The 13389-nt window shown below is 40.7% G+C and overlaps 1 protein-coding gene across 3 annotated transcripts in view; it reads right to left on the bottom strand.

The window, feature by feature from the left end:
• The window catches only part of PRDM5 (PR/SET domain 5), an 89028-nt gene extending 77341 nt beyond the window's left edge, over positions 1-11687 (bottom strand). For all 3 annotated transcript variants that reach the window (XM_074903905.1, XM_074903906.1, XM_074903907.1), the window contains exons 1-2: positions 11518-11687; positions 6344-6427 (exon numbers count right to left, since the gene is read on the bottom strand). In XM_074903905.1, the coding sequence (XP_074760006.1) occupies positions 6344-6427; positions 11518-11610 (177 nt within the window). In that variant the 5' untranslated portion in view covers positions 11611-11687. The remainder of the gene's footprint in view (positions 1-6343; positions 6428-11517) is intronic.
• Positions 11688-13389: the final 1702 nt, after the last annotated feature.

Below are 13389 nucleotides of genomic sequence, written 5' to 3'. Positions count from 1 at the left end.
ATGAGATCTGGAGAACTAAACAGGATTCATTCTTGCAACAAAGCTTGCAGTCTGCTCCCAAGGGACTCCTTTCCAATCACCCAAGCACTCCAAGAATCTTCAGGATGACCTGCCTACCACAACTATTGCTGGCAGGAAATTGTTGGAAAACTGAGGGTGTCTTTTGGGGAGAGGAAATGAAAAATACTTTTGTATAACACAAATGAAAGAAATATTTGATTAATGTGTCTGCAAGAAAACTACTGCATTTCCCCCATGCATCTGAACTGTTACAATCTTTTATAGTTATAAGGTACTTAAAATAAGAGGCAAAAAATTTTTACAGGACTGAGGTTTGCTGATAATTTGATGAAGCAGTGTCAATTTCTCAATGCTAGTGAACATATTTGCATTTAGAAATTGTGGCATATGAAGCTGTCATCTGTCTAATGTCTGTCATGAATAATTCCATGCTTGAATTTTATTTTCTCAGTTTCTATACAGTTGGTATTACCTGAACTAAGCAAAATCATCCAGTTAGCTTGAGGTGTGTTCCTTAAAATCCTTAAACTGCAGTGGTCAATCCAGAAAGAATTGTAAAAACTAGGACCTGAAGTACAAAAGTATTTCTAATTGATTTTATAAGGCCACCAAAATAAAAATGCTCTTATGACATGAGGCCACTGCTAAATTATAAAGGATTGTCATCTTCATAGATCAGAGACTTAGAGGGATTGTATGATATGCCTATGGTCAACACTGAGAGTCAGTGAGAGAGCTAGAAATAAACCTCAAAAGCCTAGCCACCAGTAGATTACGTCATCCTATAATGTTTTGTTTCAAAACAGGAAACAGAACCTTACTGCTATTTCCTCTAAATAAAGGAGTAAATCCACAAAAAATGAGGCTGCCTGCTATAGCTGAATAGACCATCTTGATCTAGGACCCATTTATTGCTGAGGACCTTTCAACATCTGAGGCCAAGATCTTCCTGTAGTTTCTGTAACCAATGGCGATAACTTGGAGTTTCTATTACAAGTGAGTGATGTGACCAGACATGCAGTCACCTTAGTCCCAGGCTAAATAATTAAGTAGCAATTTGTTTCATATTTAAGTATATGCAGATTTTGGCATAAGACTAGAACAAGGCTGATTCAAATTCATGCCTGATAACCCATGGCAAAATATCTTTCCATTTTACTACAATGCGCTCAATATTTGGTCACTCGCTACAATCAAAAAATGCATACACATATTCAAAGCATGCACCAGACACAAGGGCACCTCAAATTGAGATGCCTAAGAATTATCTTCTTGAGAATCAATCCAAAAGGTGTCACTGAACTAATTTAGACAAATGTCTTCACAGTAAGATGAAACACCCAACATTCACTGTTACCACACAGGGGGTTTTACTTCAGGATCAACCAGGACATCATTGAATTACACCACATTAAAAATCACCATGTCACTATACAAGGATTTGAAAAAAAATGTGATGTGACCCTAGTTATTGTATAAACTACCGTATGAAACCCCCTCACAGGCCTAAATGATGTCCAAGCTGCTTGTAATGCCCACAACAACATGCACTGCTCCATCTGCTACTTTCATGCTGCAATGAAATTATCTCCAGATTTTCAAAATACATCCAAAGTTGTCATGTATGCTGCTTCAAAATGCTCATGAGTGCAATTGCAAATACTCTACCATGCACACCTGGCAAGAGAAGAAGAAGAAAGGCTTCACTGAAAATAAGCAGATGGTTATCTTTGCTGAAGGCAGTAAACACACTGCCTGCTTTCTGGAAACCATTTTCTAAACATTTATAAATCTAAAAATCTATATTCTTTCAAACAATCATGTAAAGTGCTGTTTTCTGTGCTGCAATTTTTTGAATGGCTGATTTTTATTGTTAATAGTATAAAACAGCTAGATGCAATACTTAGGCATCCTCAGTTTCAGACCTCCGTCACAGAGTTCACTGCAGAGTAGAAACTCACATTTTAACATCACTGTAGAAAGGATTAAAACAACACTTGCAAAGGAAGCTTAAGGCAGCAACGGTTGATTTGCTTACTCACTAAGAAGTATTGGGACATAGACAGAGTGTGACATTTTTCTTCAGCCAAAATATATAGCAACATTTTTTCATGTTAATGAACCTCTTTCTGGTGCAGTGATGTTATCTGACGGTTCAGAAAGCTCATTCCTAGACTTCTGTTAAGGTTTCACAGAGCTTTCACAATAAAGGTTGAACTTCATGTTCACTGGAAGGATACCCAAATCTCCTTACGCAAATTGTGTGTGATCTTCTGTGACAAACTCAGATTAGAATGCTAGCACCTCAGCCTATCAACACGTGCTTTCTAACATCTTTAATAAATCCCATAACTGAAGATGTGAGGCTAACATTCTCATCACTTTCAGGAGTAGATTCTTTTCACCAAAACCAGAAGATCATTAAGGTGCCTGGTTCTAAAAGTCACAAAAATTAACACAAAGTTATACACTTGACATGAATAAAGATGACTAAATCAAGCTTTAAAGAAGTTGATTTATGAAACTTACCTAAATAAACAAACTGGTAAGAATATTAAATACTTTCCCTATCTATCCCGGTGGGGATTAATTTAACAAAATTTAAAATCTAGGATGCAAACTCACAACTGAGATAGGGCACTGGTGTCTAACTTGTGTGGCAAATGCAACTTGCGTAAAAATACATCCAGATACATTTGTCTAAGAAATTAGAAAAAATAATTGCTGAAAATTAAACAAAAGATTCACACAAAAACTTTAAAAGCAAACAGTGTTAGATGTAAATACTATCTGAGGAGTAATGACTGGGAAGGTAGTCTTCATACATAAAAAATAAAGCCTACATTGCTCAGAACTAGATTTCTAGTATCACATTAATCTTAGGAGCAAAGACAAAGCTCTTCTAATTAAGATTGATTTTATCATGAAACTCAGAACATAATTCAACTTAAGACCTTGTATGTAAAAGTTTTCCTGTGCCTGAATCACTTTTTACAGGTAAGGTATCAAAGGAAAAGAAAACAACAAACCAAAACCAAAAACCAGACCCTTAGTTTAAAGAGCTTAACTTCTCATCCCTCAATCCTAAACTTTAAACCTGTGACCTAAAGCTGGTTGTAGCCAATAGCAGATTTTCTGTTGCCTTCACTAGTTTTCAGGCAGGCTTATTTAACTGAAAACAATTGTCACTGCAAAAGTGATGAGAGTTAAATAGTAGAAAAGTAAGTCCATTTCATTTTCCCATATAAATAAACATGAACATTAGCTTCCATTGAAAGACTGATTTCTAGCATGTTTCTGTTCTTCTTGGTTTTAATATAACAATGAAGAAAATATAACCTTGGCAGATAGACAGAAACCAAATCTGAAATATGCAACATTCAGCATTACACAGTACATTATGTGCCACCCAATCCTGACCAACATTTATTCATGGTATATCAGAGTATTTGAAGAAGGACTAAGTCTTTCCAGCCCTCCCTGTTTTAACATTTGCCAAAGTCATCACCAAAAGTATATACTTGCCACAATCCAATAGTAGTGAAATGAATGCCACTTTCTTGGTTAGGGACAATAAAGAAAATATACTGAACAGATATCTTCCCTTTGCAAAGCGACATCGGAGCCTCCACGGCAAAAACTTCTGTGAACTTCAATGCTTAAAATTATTCTGTTGTTGTCCTAAAGCACATGCTCTTCCAGCAAATACACATAATTTAAAATTGCTATGCCAAGTATAGTAATACAGACCAACGAAGCAATATTTAATCAAGGTGTTAGTGGGATGCTAAGAATAAACACAAAACTCTAATGGCATTCTGCTAAACTCTTAACATCCTCAGAAATTTATTTAACAAAATCACTGGACCACATAAATTTTTTCGGTTCCATGTTTTCCCAAAGACCAAAAGAAAGCATAACATGTACAATTCTGTCTCAACGTGATGTCTTAAAGATGAGAACTCACAACACTGGTCTCGCAGAAAAAGGAATACCTTGATCAAAACATGCTACATCACAGACCATAACTCTATACAACTAGAAATGTATGTGGTAAACTTCCTCACAGAAAACTATTCCACAGAATTGAAGCTCAGATCCCAGGCATCACATACCAAGAAAAGAAATGTTCCACTAATGTTAATTTTTACTTGACTTATAAAAAGCCTCTATTATTCAGCCTTCTTTCTAAAGGTGTCCTCTCTGAAAAATGCATTTTTTTGACTGCCATCAGACTGTGAGGTCAGACTCTAGTATGCCTTTATCCAAGAATCTTCAAATTAATTATTTTTAATATCTGTGGTAGAGCTGCCTACGCACAAACTTGGCTAGTTGCCGTGACTGCCTCCCACAGTATCTGGAATAACCATCTATGGACTGTTCAACTTTTTACTTTCTGCATTCCTGGTCTCTATTTTCAACTTTAGACTACTCTCAGGATGATTTAAATTGTATTATAAAGCTCACATTCAGATCAACTTCAGTAAACATGAACAACTTGGGTTCAAACATTCAGGAAGTCATAAAATTTGGTATGCAGGAATCTTTTCAAGGCTCTCAAAACTAGGTTATAATAAGATATTATGAAATGGTTTCAGCATAGCTCATAAAAATATTATTTTCTGATTTGCTGTCAATGGGGTCATATTACTGTCATCAGTAAATACATGTATCAGCCTTTTATTTTCTGTCTTACAGAAACAGATAAATCTCATTTAATCGTCACCAATGAGGAAGATGGAAAAATCATATGGCTTTCCAACAAACTTAGAGACCTTCTCATTGTTATAATCCACCCACCATCCCTTCTGAAAACCTCCAGTATTTTACTGATTTAGCATAACGTTCAGAAACATCATGAAAACACAAGTGAGCCAGGGCACCTTAATGTGTACTGTATTTAGCAAACATTTGTAACAAAAGCACACCGTATTGTTTTGTTTTCAGCTGAAAACAAAGATGATGAAACCAGTTGCTCTGAATATACAACCAAATGAGAGAGGTGAATGAACTGTCCACAACTCTCCTCTCTGGGAAAAGATATTTTGGGCACACCCCTAGATGAAAAAAGAAAAAAAAAAAAAGGATTCACAGGCTTAAGTTAACACTCATCTAGGAACATTTTGCCACTCACTGTATTTATATTGAGTTAGGGTTTAATAAGATGGGTTTTTAGCATTCTCTCACTCATTGTTCCAGTGTGTAGAATCTATTGATAGCTCTGCTAAGACTGTATCAATACTATGCTCTCTTTATTAGGCCACTCAGCAATGTTAATGCTAGAGGTTTTTTTCAAATAAATATTTTATAATAAATGCACAGATAGTGTTTTAAGCCACATGTCTAACATAAGCTTTTCTTGTACGGTGCCACACAACATAAAAATAATGTAGAAAGGTGAAAAAGTAGGAAATGAGTCCTTCTCAGTGTAAACCAGGACTAAACATGCATTCAATAGAAACTGCTTGGCTGGGGCAGGGAAGAAAGAAAAAGGAAAGGACTTCTGCTCAAAGAACTACATCAGCAAAGAAAGATTACAAAGATGGAAAAGAAGCACCAAAAAGCAGGTGTTTATAACAAGTTGGAAATGTCATTGCAAATATTTTTCAGTTAGTGTAATCTCTTCAACTGATAGACTGATTTTTGCTACAGGGAAACACAGCTATGACAGAAACTAGGATGGATTAAGGACCTAATTAGAAGATCTAGTGTATGAACTACCATTGCTGCCTAATACATATAAAAAAGATTTACATATCACATATAACATTACAAGAGTCCTGAAACTCATTATGCCATCATCTGCCCACAGTGCCAGGTTTTTATTTTACTAAAGATCTCACAGCCACACATGGCATTCAAAGTTGCTAAAATTTAAAGACTTCACTTATACAATTGCCAAACTCTAGCAGAAGTGTCACAGCAGGAAGTGTTTTATATTACAGTTGGAGGAAGCTGAGCTGACACCTGTTGATCAGCATGAATCAGTATCTCAGTAACTTAAAATCATCTTCCCCTATTCAAATTATTTTAGGTTTTTTTATTTTCACTTTTTCAATAATTTTTCACAATGTTGTTATATTTTTGTTTTGCTTGACTTGATATTTTTCAGACTTCATTGATCAGAAACTATAATTTGCTATTTCTTTATAAAGAAGTCAATCCCTCTCCACCCAAAAAGCTATTTTAAAAGCATAAGTACAAAATCTCCCTACAGTATCTTTATGCTAAGAAAAAAAAAAAGAAAGTATTTGTTACAGTAAAAACTTAATTCTGAGAACACTTTTTGCTAGGTGTGATGATGTCACTCGAGACTACTCACTTCCCACATGAGCCTGCAGTCTGTGTTCTCGTCCAGTTCCTGTGGCATTCGCTTCTCCCCTGCAAAGGGCCCAAATTTTTCACCCTAAGGAATAATTATAAAAGAGAATCAATTAAAAAAAAAAAAAAAAAAGGCAAGTGAATTACCAAACTCCAGCTGAGGTATCATTTTTAGCTTCAAATGGAAAAGGACAGTTTCCTTTGTCATCGTACCATATGCCAAGAAGGTGCACATCCTTGAGGGTTCAACTTCAAGCTCATTCCCATTCTTTTCATAGCTTGGAGAATCTCTTAAAACCATACCTTTATTCTATATGCTTATTTCCCCTTTAGGAAACAGCATTTTTCTTTCTTTAAATAAGCTGAAATTTACAAGTCAAATTGCTTACATTTCTTAGAAGATTTTCAGGAAGCACCTTGCAATAGACATCCAAGTAAAAAGTTATGTATTTGGCGAGAACAAAGTTTACATCAGATTAGCAAGATTATTTGCAACAGTACTTTCTGAAGCACCACAAATCAAAACACTGAATAACTGAGGTTTTGATCATACAGAGAGATTCATTAAAAATGTAGGAAGTATGCACGTGTCTGTGAAATAATTCAAGCCTTCATAAACAAAATTAAAATGTTATACCACCTGCTAGTCAAAACACATTCTGTGAAAGCATCCATTGATAGATTCTTCTAAAAGTTGTGGGTATCCATGGTCTTTTCCCTTCACAGACGTCACACTAGCAGCAAGCTAAGTAATTTAAATAGGACTTGCTTCTTACACAGGCCTAATTCTCCCCTCCCCTGGCCCTTATCTGCAGTGACAAGCCCTACAAACCAGAATGCAGACTGCAATGTTCCTTTAGTCAGTATTTACTCAGTATTAAGATTGAAAAACTCTAGATACTTTTCAGCATCAGAAGTTAGAACTATATAATGAAAAGCAACTATGTTGTTTCTTTAAAAATAACAGTATTTTGGCTAACAAAAGTACCTATCCTGTCCACATGTCCCTTCCCCCAGGCACATTCTGTGATCCCAGAAACAGCTTGCTACATGTTTTCCCTCTTGCTTAGTTTTTACAGACTGCTTACAGGTAGAGTGCAGAGGACGAAGCAGAATGGAAAACTTCTAGCATCATTCCTCTTGGAAGCAACCAACCAGATTAAAAAAAATCCTGGTATTTAATGTTAAACCCGAAGAGGTAATAAACAAGGAAAAGAAAATCAGCGTAACAGGGTAACAGAACTGAGAGGCAGTATTTTTAAATGCACACAACAAAGTTTTAATTAGAAAAAACAGCATACCAGAAGGTAAGAAGACAAGAACAGCAGAAAACAACTGGAGCCCAGAGCAGTAACCGAGACACAAACATGAGCAGTGATAGCAAAAACTGGCACCATGGGGCTTCATCTCCTTCACTTCTCACTGATCTCCATACCAATCTTCATTGTTTTGCTAATCAAATGAGATCCGAGTTCCTCCCCTGCCAGCTTTACAAATCCTGGAATTTAACTCAGTCTGAAATTTCCTTCTTTTACCTCATCAGCAGTGAAGGTGAAAATAGGTCAACAGTTACACGTGTGCAGCCATCAGCGTTCTCAGTTTATGCTGAGTGCCACCTCAGCAAACATATTGCTGTCTAACAGGGGCCGTGCAGGTATTATTAATACATGGGAGGCAATGTGCTTAGATTGCGTTGTTGGCTTGGATTAGGCAGGAGGAAGAGTCAAGGTGGTGGCAGAGGAAATCTGTCCTGGAAATGTATGGTCCTATCTAGCTCACTACAGATAAGGTAGGCTCTTTCTGGAGCAGACATCTCCCGCCAGGCTGAACTGGCTTTCCCCGTTCACTTAGAAAACAACAAGGAGCCTTGGTGCAACAAGGAAAGCAGCTCATTACAATTGCTGAGCCCTAAAAGAGGGTATAATTATACCTGCAGAATCTCTCATTACTCATAGCAATTATCAAGATGAAAAGAAGTTTATTGGACTATAGTCTAGATTAGATCTATAGATTAAAAAAAGAAAAAACTCCATATATTTAATATGGAAATTATTTGAAGACTTAATTAATAAGAAAAATGAAAAACCTAGTCTCCCACACTCACTTCAGCAGAATAACACTTTTTAAGACAGCATAAAGAAATTCATTCCTTTCTTAAATACTTTGGAGGCTTCCACAACCCTCATCTCAGTAATATTTTCAACCTGCACATCAAAGGATCCCTGGATACCTTACAAAGCACCTACAGTGTTAATTATACCCATCATCAAAGCACACATAACCTCTGGAATGAAGCACAGCAACACCTTAATACTGCATACTGACTCAAAACAAGAAATACCATGCATCATTCCTAGCTCAGCTACTCCAAACCAATAAACCTCTATCGCAATATGTTTAAGACCTTCTAGAAGCTCAAAACAATAGCAAAAGCAAAAGGCAAGATGTCCACCTCTAAATGTAAAATAAATGTAACATGAAGAGTAGGTGATTCCGACTTCTAAGAGCTTTTTATAGCTTATCAAATTTGAGAGAAAGAAATTAGAGACAGCAAAACCTATTGTCTTAGAACAGAGGTCCATGGGGATAAGTGTAATTATTCATTTAGCCTTTTTTCTTCATATATATATTTATTAGTCCTAGTTAATATAATAAACATTCTGTCATATGCAGTATATATTGATCCAAAACATACTATGACTTCAACTTCTTCTCTGATCAATAAAAGCAAGGCATACAACACAGTCAAAAGTTAACCACAGAAACGATTCAAGATATGAAAGGCACATCATTCAAATGTTTAAAAAAGCTACTTTCAACAGCTGCTTTCAAGAAAGCAGCAGTAACTAATCTTCTTCCAGTCGCAGCAAAACACTGAGAAATGTAGCGGCTCTCTGATGAGATACCAAGGGTCTTCTGATACTGGTGCCATAACCCGAGTTACAAGATAATCACAACTTTTGTTAAAGTAACAAAACAAAACAAAAAGTTTCCACCTTTTATGATTACAGACGAAATCTTGAAAGCATAGCACAATGCATGAAGGCACAAAAGCAGATGGAAAACAACAGCAGTTCAAAATGAATTATTACCAAATCTTTGCTAATAGCAGAATTTTCAGAGGCCTACTTCATGTTTACTTAGGACTTGGAGAGTTGGTACTGCAATTTCTGATTATGAGATCATCTGAAATGTATGTTACTTTCAGTTAAGACAACTGCAGTTGTGTGATGGCAGTAAGAGAAAATGGTGCAGTATTTCCTCCTCGGCAACATAGATCTTACTTCACAATTAAGTGTCATATTCAGCACCTCATCCCAATCCCAAAAATCCAAGGAATGAATTTAACAGCTCTTAGCTACTCTGTATTGTACCCATGAAGTGTAGTACTGCTGCCTCATTACTGGCCAGGATAACATGTTGAGAGCACTTAAGATGTGATTTTTTCTTTCCATGGAAAAGAGTAACACACTGCCTGGCTATACCCAACATATCATCTGTGTTATTTACACGTCCACCCTTTTCTGAACAGCCGCGGTGACGCGCTGTGCTTAAGTCTCCAACCATCTTTAGGAACGCCCAGTTTCAACCACTGTCCACAGAGCAACTCAGGAGCTGGTTTCTCAGCCTATCAAAGAGCAAAGTCTGCCTGCCACACACATACTTCTGATCAGGGCTTTGCACACCACAACTGTCTGTGCTAGCTGCACACAGGATTCACTGCCAGAGGGCAAGCCTGTAACACTGTCATCAGACATTCCTAATAGAAATAAATCTTACTATAGATCAACTGCCTCTGCCTTTACCTTCTGCATTTCACATGCGATACACGTCACACTTGCAACATTCCAGTTTTGCTTAGATGTCCTGTATGACATGCTCACACTGGCAGAGCCATGCAGGCAGAGCTCTGACAGCATATACTTTGCCTGTGTAGAGTTCAAATGCGACATGGAGTAATTCAGTCAATAAAATGCTCTTTTTCATAGCATGCAACTCTAATGGTTCAATTTACAACAATGCAAAGGAAGGGGTCTCAGATTCTGAACTCTAAACCAAAATTCAGAATTGATATTGACATATGGATGATGATTTCCATTAGCTTCACTCTACAGCTTGCTCTATTTCAGAGGCCAGGGATTAACATATGCTAACAGTGTACAGCATTCCTTGCTGCGTGAACTCCCAAAGTTTTCAAATGAAAGTTCAGAACCTCAGTGGAAAAAAATTTAAGGCAAGTGATATAAATTTTTTCCCTTTTCACCCCCCATTAACCCTCAGGGACACCTTAAAAATGAGATACCCCTACCTCACAGTGTCTAAACCTTGTTGATGAAACCAGTGAAAAATTAGGCAGCCCTGCCGACCCACTCAGAGCCAAAATCAGGACAAAGATGGAAAGCAAAATATACGAGATAGATAGATAGAAGTGTACACTAATGCGGGCTTCGTAATTCAGGCTTGCCTTTATCTGTTCTAACAAGCCACCCGGGCAGTTATAATTGGGATTTCAGATAATCGAGTGATGTTGATTCAATTACGAGGTGTCAAGGGACATGACCTGGCTGGGGTATGAGAGCCCTGCAGTTCAGCTGTATCACATCTTTCACAGGCCGGGCTTTATCATCCCGTAACGCTGAAGTAAATCCTCCATCCCACCGAGCTCTAGGAGCCGGGAGGCGCCAGCAGCCTGCGACCGCTGGGCCGGCACCTCCACCTCAGAGGCGCACCACGGAGCCAGGGGGGCCGTCCCGGCCGGAGGAGCCCTGCCCCCAGCACAGTGCCAGAAACACAAACGAAGTTAAAACAAACGGGGAGAACAAAAACGCACAGAGAAAACCCTTCGCCGGCCCCGCAGGGTAGTCGGCGGCCCAGCCCGGCCGGCCCCCGCGCCCCTTCCCCGCCCCAAGCGGCAGCGCCGCGGGCACCGGGAGGGTCCCTTTGATCGGGGGGCGGCGGGTGGGAGCAGCAGGCGGTGCCTCCCCTGAGGAGCGGAGCCCGGGCGAACGGAAGCGGAGGCAGCGCCGACAGCGCGGGGCTGAGGTAAAGTTCGAGCGCGGCGGCCCGGCCGGCGGCGAGGGGCGGAGGAGCCGCCCCGCTCTCCTCTGATACGTGGCAGCCGCTCCCCGCCGGGCCGGGCCGGGCCGCTACGCCGCTCGCCCGGCCATCACCCACCTTTTTGACTCTGCGGGCCGTGTAGAGCCCCATCCCGTCCTGCACTTTGGACGACTTCAGGGCAAACCTATCCGGCACGTACATGCCCAGCATTTTGCACCGACTCGGGCCGCCGCCTGCTACCGGGGAGGAGGATTACCGGGGACTTCCATCCCACCGGGAGAGCGAGAGCGAGAGCAGAGGAGGGGGCAGGAAGAGGGGCTGGTTGCGGGGCTGCCCCGGCCCCGGCGGCGGAGGGGAGGAGCCAGGGCGGCCGGCGGGGCCCCCGCCGCGGCGGGCAGTGGGGACGGGGCGGGGCGGGGCGGCTGCAGGGGGCGCGCGCGCCCGGCGGGGCAGGGGAGGGGGCAGCGCCCGGCCGCGCGCGCCCGGCGGCTTCGCGCCGTCGAAGGGCGCCCGGGCGCCGCTGGGCGGGTCGCGTCGTGTTCGGTCGCGGTGGCGCGAGTGTCGCGACAGGAAGTCCGAGGCCTTCGGGTCTCCAACAGCGCCGGCCGCCGAGGCCTGGCCCCAACGCCACGCCTCGGCACGGGCCACGGCTCCCGAAGGCGGCGGCGCGGGCTAACGCGGGAGCAGCGTGCGCTGCGCAGAGGCGTCGCAGCGCGGGCCTCACCCGCAGCCTGGCCTGCGCTGCCAGACAAAACGGCATTTCGGCACCCAGGCGCGGCCCTGGGGCCCGGCCCCGCTCCGATGATCAGCTTTCGTCAACGGGATGGATGGCTTCGCTCGGGTTTCTGCAGCGGAGTAACCTGAAGGCAGGTGTGAGAGGAGAGAGGCGAGCAGGCAGCACGGGGACCCAAATTTAAGAGATGGAGCTGATAGTGAAGCCTGACAGAGGCAGATTGGCTTCAACCTGTCACAGAAATCCAGATTTTTAAATTTATTTTTTAAGAACTGAGACCTCTACATCTGAAATCTACATTTCTTCTACTTACAGATATGACTGCTTAAGAGAACAGGGGTATTCTTACTAGAAACAATATCCGAACACATTTAATGCTACGTAACACTTTCTCTAAGCACTACATTTCCTCAGACATCACTCAGATTGATCTTCGTTATTTTTGTATTGCAGGAATCGGTTAGATACACTCTTGGAGCCACATAATCCTTCAAGTTTTGGGGACCGTCTATGAGGGAACTGGAATGAAATGCCAGAAGTTTAGTAGCGCTAAAGGAACCCAAACATAATGGTGTTTTTGTCCAAAGAGTACCATCCTAGGTGTTCTTACAATATACTCAGCAGGGGCATCATATTCTAATACCGCACACAATCTAGTTTGAACAGGGAGAAAGAAGTTACACTTCAGCAGGTTGCTAACATTACACAAGTACTCTTTTTCATAAAGCTGCAATATCCAAGACTGAACTTTTTCTGGAAAGCTGATAAATTTCAGTTGAGGTTTCAGCCCACATCTTACATACCGTTGCCCTCTAAACTGAAGTAGTGTAGTTGGAAAACAGATTTGGTTACATGTGATTATGCAGTTAAAAGCAAGTAGGAAGGCATGTGAGGCAAGCAGAGGGAAAAGGAAAAAATGCTCTATTTATAGACATCTTTAAATTGTGCTGCTAGCATTAATAATTAGACCACTGGATTGTAACAACCTCTTTCTCTTAGTCTTCAGAAGTATAACAGAACTATAAATAAGTAGAAATATTTAAAGCATCTAGCTTCCACCGGAGTATTAGGAATATTTTGTATTGGTGTCAGTTGTAAGGAAAGAATAAATGTCCAGGATTTTAGTTACAACATGGCAACAAACAGATCATCGTAAAGGTGTGTGTATTGTTTTGGATTATTTGGATTTCTCCAGTCTGTAGGCAGACATCTAGGGAAGATTAAAAAGCCCAAAACAGGACTAGCTGAACATGAAA

This window comes from Athene noctua, chromosome 4, assembly GCF_965140245.1.
Source record: "Athene noctua chromosome 4, bAthNoc1.hap1.1, whole genome shotgun sequence".
Taxonomy (NCBI): domain Eukaryota; kingdom Metazoa; phylum Chordata; class Aves; order Strigiformes; family Strigidae; genus Athene; species Athene noctua.
This window is presented reverse-complemented; position numbering and strand designations above follow the sequence as displayed.